The 6,000-nt window shown below is 38.4% G+C and overlaps 1 protein-coding gene across 1 annotated transcript in view; it reads left to right on the top strand.

The window, feature by feature from the left end:
• Positions 1-1,983: 1,983 nt before the first annotated feature.
• Positions 1,984-6,000, top strand: part of mkln1 (muskelin 1, intracellular mediator containing kelch motifs) — a 43,932-nt gene continuing 39,915 nt past the window's right edge. Inside the window, exons 1-2 of the mRNA XM_053508437.1 lie at positions 1,984-2,093; positions 5,212-5,281. Of these exons, the coding sequence (XP_053364412.1) occupies positions 2,014-2,093; positions 5,212-5,281 (150 nt within the window). The 5' untranslated portion in view covers positions 1,984-2,013. The remainder of the gene's footprint in view (positions 2,094-5,211; positions 5,282-6,000) is intronic.

The raw sequence follows: 6,000 nt of genomic DNA, 5'->3' as shown, positions 1-6,000 counted from the left end.
TAAATCTGGAGTGCAGCCAGTAGTGCACTCACCAATGTCAGAGCCGAGCCCATTCATCCTCTAAGTTCAAGATGAGTGTTTTGCTGGACGGGTAATAAAAGCATATGGGAAAGATTGCAAGCTACTGTATATTGTTGGCAGTGTGCTTCTCAGTGAAATTATCAGTTTTATTTAAATCTAATAAGTTAGAAGTTAAACCTATCTTATATAAGTTATATATATATATGTATATATATATATATATATATATATATGACACAAGTTTCGATTTATTTTCTAAATTCTAGAACAATATTGGAGTTTTTCAAACTATAAAATAACACATACCCCATTAAGTATTTAAGTAACTACAACAACAACAGTCAGTTGTTATTTTAAGACAGGATGATCAGCAGTGCTAGAATAGGACTGTTCTTGCAAGAACAGTATTGTCAAGTGCATTTCCAAAACCCATCAAGCAGCATGTTGAACTGGCTCTCATGAAGACCATCACAGGAAAGCAAGCTCAAAACTTACCTCTGCTGCAGAGAAGTTCATTAGAGCTGTTATGAAAGCTTTACAGAGCATAAGTAGCAGACTCATCTCACTATCTCTTGTTTAAAGGAGATTATTGCATAATTCAGACACCTTCAGCGTTTACATACACACATTCACAAAGTATATGTTGATTCATGGATAATTGAATTAATGTTTATGTTCAATTTATATAATGTATTTCTAAAAACCAATAACACAAAACAGTCAGCCCAAGACAATACAGGACACAGTCACAAAAAGAAAATTATCAGAGCTGCTGTTACAAAAAGCTAATCAACACCTTCACACAGATTCAGGAATTAAACAGTGCTATGCCTTCTGCAATTTATGCTTCATTCAAGTTATCCTGTTTGGTTTTTGCATACTTATTGGAATGGCATACAGTAATTACAATTTAGTGGATGTTCAAGGGTCCTACTTGGGAAAAATTAATTGCGTACATTTGGTTATCTTCTGACCTATCAGTTTAAATAATTTAATAGTGCTAAACCCTCCTTGGATATTTAACTTGGGGATATTTAGTCCTGTTGGAGATGTGATAATTATGAGGAGGACATACATGGACAATTGCACAATGTTGTAAAGAACACTTGTTTTTGTATAAACAGTGACAAAAAAGTTATCTGAATGTATTACATTAACTCTCAATGGTGCATCAAGTAAGCTTAGTATTTTTTACGTCGGGATTATGTAACAAAGGCTTAGGTGAGTTGACGTTTAAATATATAAACATCCCTGACTTCAAATTATTTGAATTATGTTTTTTTTTCAATGATGGCGTTTCAATGATTTTGGTTAGTTATGAACCTTAATTCTCCTGTTTATCTCCCACTCAGTTGGCCACCTATTTATAAGAAGGCTCTGGTACACGTTTCAACATAGTACATTCGCTGGAATAAAGTTTTATTTTAGTATTATAATAATAGTATTAAGATAAAAATGATCACAATCCATAAATTAATTGCTGGTATAATCATTAGACACTGATGTTCAGGCATCTGTTTGACCTGGATAAGGGAAAATCACACATATGGTCATCTATTATGGTCATTTATCCAAAGTTATCCTACTGAGCACTTGGCATCATTTCTTTTTTTTTTCTTCAACACTGCATCACATGAAATCTTTCAAAATGAAAAATATATCCCTCTCTTCATGATAACATCAACGTTGGTGCGTCTACTGACATCTTTAGAGGAGACCTAATACTACACATTGCTGCCGTAATTTTCTTATTATTGACCCGCCGCCTGATCACGGCCAAGTCCCGGCGATTAATTCCGACACTGCGTTGCCTCTCACACGCGCTCACCTCATAATTGCAGCGCGTGATGATTGTTTCAGGCGCCGCGTCACATTCTCGCCGCCCGAAACTGAAACCGTGGTGACGCGAGGTCCCTTTAAGACGCCGCTACGCCACGCCCACAGGAGGCACGCGCACGCGACGCGCTGCTTGTTGTTTGTGTCTCCAACAAGATGGCGGTGGCCCCCGAGAGCAGAGTGCTGTCCTACACTGTTTATAAATGGAGTTCGTACTCCTCGACGTACCTACCCGAGTGAGTAACAACGCCACGACACTCTAGCGCGACCCTCACAGTCGAGTCCCACTCTGGAGCCGCGGCCCGGCTGTGCAGAACCTGCCTGCAAGCCAGCCCGGGTGTTCGCGGGTCGGCTGGGCGGTTATGGCTAACGCTGATTAGCCTAGCTTAATGCAGCCACTGAGGGCGGCTCGTGCAGACCTTCACCCCGAAGCTCGCGCTGTATTTCTATGCGCTCGAGCTGTAAATTGGGCTAAAAGAGTCACGTTGCTAATCAGTGTTGCTAACTGACTGATTAGCTAGCTAGCGAACTTGCTCAACACCCAGGCTGCCTGTCACATTAGCTCGCTAACTTGCTAGCTAATCAATTTCTGTGTAAATGTTATATGTACATAAACCTAGTTTATTATGCGGTAACAGTAGTTATTCATGACGTGTGTGAGTTAATGAAAAATCTGACAGCTAGCTGCTAAGCTACCGTTAGCATGTTCTAGAGGTTGTCTTGCATCCTTCTTTAAGTGAAAGTTAAAGCCAGTGTTTTTTCGCTTTGGCCACGATGTAAGGCTTGAAGTTGCTGAATGCAGGCTGCACATGTCTTAAACTTGGGTTTCTCAACAAATTAGCCTAACTAGCTGTTGACTGGGTGACGTGACCAAAGAGAAAAGCGACCCGCTGGTTTGCCTCATGTTAAGTTAGCAGGCAGTTAACTCTTGGTATACACACCAAACTTATAAACCGATTTTAGCGTTACTGTGTTAATAGACGTAAACACCACTGACCAGTGTTTGTGCTCTTACAAGTGTGTAATTACGTGCACTAAACTGTTAGCATCTTTCACTCAAGTGAGCAAAAGTTCGTTTAAAAATATGTAATTTCCTGTTAATTACGTTTGCTATGTTGTTACTAAATGACAGGTCTTGGTAGGAGGCTTAAATCTTCTTCTATACATTAAATAAAACTATAAAGTTGGTATGTATGTACATTGAAGATATTTGCAAAAAAGTGAATTGGAGCAGACATAAGAGAATTAAGAGAAAATCAAGATGTTTTTTTATTTTTGTTTGTGCATGCGTCACGTAAAAACGACTAAATGTTTATGGGGTTTTTACAGGTGTATTTGGCCAAACTTGAGGCAACATCTAGGCTTTGTTAGATCGCAATCGGCCCACGGGAAGAGAAGATATGCTACTTTAAAATTTAAATAGAAAACGCCTGTATATCATTAATAAAAACCTGAGAACATCATTAGCTCTTCTCAAAATTTAACATATTTTTTAATATAGGTTCAATTTTTTATGTATTTATTTATTACAGGTAAAATCATTAAGCAACATCACACAAGAGGGAGTGACATTGTGCTAAATATGAGCACGGCTTGATGTGCACAAGGATGTGCGATGTTGTATCGCAAATTATGTTAAATGGAAAGCTAGTGCTTAAGTAGGGTGTATAATCGCTTGTTCCATACACCAAGTAGTACCTTGATCCGGTGTTTGAGAGTGATTTGGGGTTCAGCATTGTGTTAGAAATTAATTAGTTAAGCTTTGGAGTTCGAGTTAACTGTGAACAAAACAGCACAGACGGTTTAGGGACGTTTTGGAATAGACTTGGAAAAATGTATTGATTAGAGTATGGATTAAGATGATGTAATGTTATGAGACATGTATTCTTGCTGAAAGTGCTTCTGTAACTGGTTTTCAGTGTGGGATTTGGCAGGCAGCTGCTCTCTCCTCAGTCCATGCTGAGACTAACACTTAAGGTGAATCCCAATTCTACCCCTTACCCCTACACTTAGCCCTACCCCTCCGTTTGGCGCGTTCACGTGAAGGGGTAGGGGTGTCTCATTTCTCTTTTGGTTGGAGGGGTAGGGCTAAGGGGAAGGGCCAGATAGCCTTTGAAACGAAGATTTTTCGGGACCTCACTTCAAACGAAGGGCCAACGAAATTTTCAAGATGGCCGCTCACTCGAGCAAGCAGACCCGTAAATTTAACGATTTTTTGCCATTAATAAGGATTTTTATGACAAGTTTTTATTATATGTGTATTAATTTTAGTCTTGTGTTTGTGTTTATGGTGATGTTTTGTAAAAAAACGTTTGCAAAAAAAACCGCTAAAGTTTGCTAGCGGATTGCGCCGATTGCGCAATATTACAAAAATATATTTTTATGTCATATACACTTTACTACATGCTACAAACAAATATGAAAGTTCAGTAGCACGGCAGTTTGCCGAGCTTTTGATAACGCATTGTTTGTTTTGCTTACGGCCATACTGTATGTGTACATGTAAATGAACGGATACGTATGATGACGTATAACAGTGTGGTAGTGGTGTCCCATTTCTTAGGGGAAATATTTTAACCCTTCCCCTTTCCACTTCGTTTCAAGGGACAAGGGGAAGGGGCGAGGGGTAGGGGAAGGGGTAGGGAAAGGGGTAAGGGGTAGAATTGGGATTGGGCTTTAGTGTAAGTTACAGTTATTAAAACACCTGGGAGACGGCGCGATAACTATAATTAAACGTCCCAGTGCTGTTACTGTCCATTATCACCACTTGTGGAAAGCCTCTCATCCAGTCGGGTTGCTCGGTCGGAATTAAATGTTATGTAATAAGCAGCGAACATTTTGTTTGTGTTTCATGCTGAATATAAAATATAATGCCGGCATGCTTTAGGAAATATCTATAGGAATGTTTTGGCATGATTGTTTACTTCTACGCCTTCTACATAGTTTCTCTTTGAACCAAATATTTTTAAGCCTGAATTGCTTTTGTGAAAGTTTTGCGAAGTGTGTGCTAAACTGTATTTTCCTATGAAACTTGACACAGAGAACATGATCGGTTAAAAATGTTTTACATACTTATACATAAAGGTTACTTTTAAAAAAAAACGGACATCTTGTCACCAAAAGTTACTTCTTATGCAGCACTGATTGTAAAGTATTTAAATGTGTTGAAAGATCTAAAATAAAAAACAAATATGTACTGTAACACAATAATCTTGCAAATGTTGTAAGCCATTATCAGTGCAGCATGATTAAAAAAAAAAATTAAATTAGTTTGTTAACAGATATGATGCAAAGCAATGGGTAAATTTTTTGAAAAGTGTGTCTAACATGTATTTTGCCTGTTATTGCTTGCAGGAACATTTTGGTGGATAAGCCCAATGACCAGTCTTCCAGGTGGTCATCAGAAAGCAACTATCCTCCACAGGTGTGTATTTGTTCTACATTTATCACAATGCTATGAGGTGATTAAATCGCACCTTATAGATTAGCTTAATAGGTTTAACTTTAGTACGGCTGCACCGACACTTTAACGCAAATAAATTAGATTCCCCTAACACGTTGACTTCTGTGGAGCGTGTCAATGTGTTGCAATGTTTACTTTTGGCCCTGATTTTCCTGGCGCACGGTAGAATATCTGACTTTGTCCCCGGAAATCTGAACCTCATGGTCTGACATGTGGAAATACTTTTTAAAGAAGCACACACAAAAAAATGGCGCTATGAACACTGTGTTCAAGTGAAATGGCTCACCGCAGCACCCGCATGACTCACACAAACAAACGCACACCGCACAAACATCTCAAAAGGAGACACAGGAACCTGACAGAACTGGCAACCCCACTATGCAGCACATTGGTGGGTTGGCGACTGAACAGTTTGTTTTAGTTTTTTAAACAAAGTGACAGACATCCTCCATGGGTTTCATGTTAAAATATGTAATACATTTCTGAGAAGAATGCAGTCAGTATTAATCAGAGATTTGTACAGTAAAATGTCACTGATTTTTAATTTTTTGTCGCAAAATTGAGTGCAAGTTTTATTTAATTGAAATATGAATTGTTTTTTCTATTAATTAATGGCAATACTTTAATATAAATTATCTCTGTGTCCTACATGACCGCTGGACTAATTAATTCTTGACTTT

Source organism: Clarias gariepinus, chromosome 12 (genome assembly GCF_024256425.1).
Source record: "Clarias gariepinus isolate MV-2021 ecotype Netherlands chromosome 12, CGAR_prim_01v2, whole genome shotgun sequence".
Taxonomy (NCBI): domain Eukaryota; kingdom Metazoa; phylum Chordata; class Actinopteri; order Siluriformes; family Clariidae; genus Clarias; species Clarias gariepinus.
Note: the sequence above shows the minus strand (reverse complement) of the source record. Positions and strands in the feature narration are given on the sequence as shown.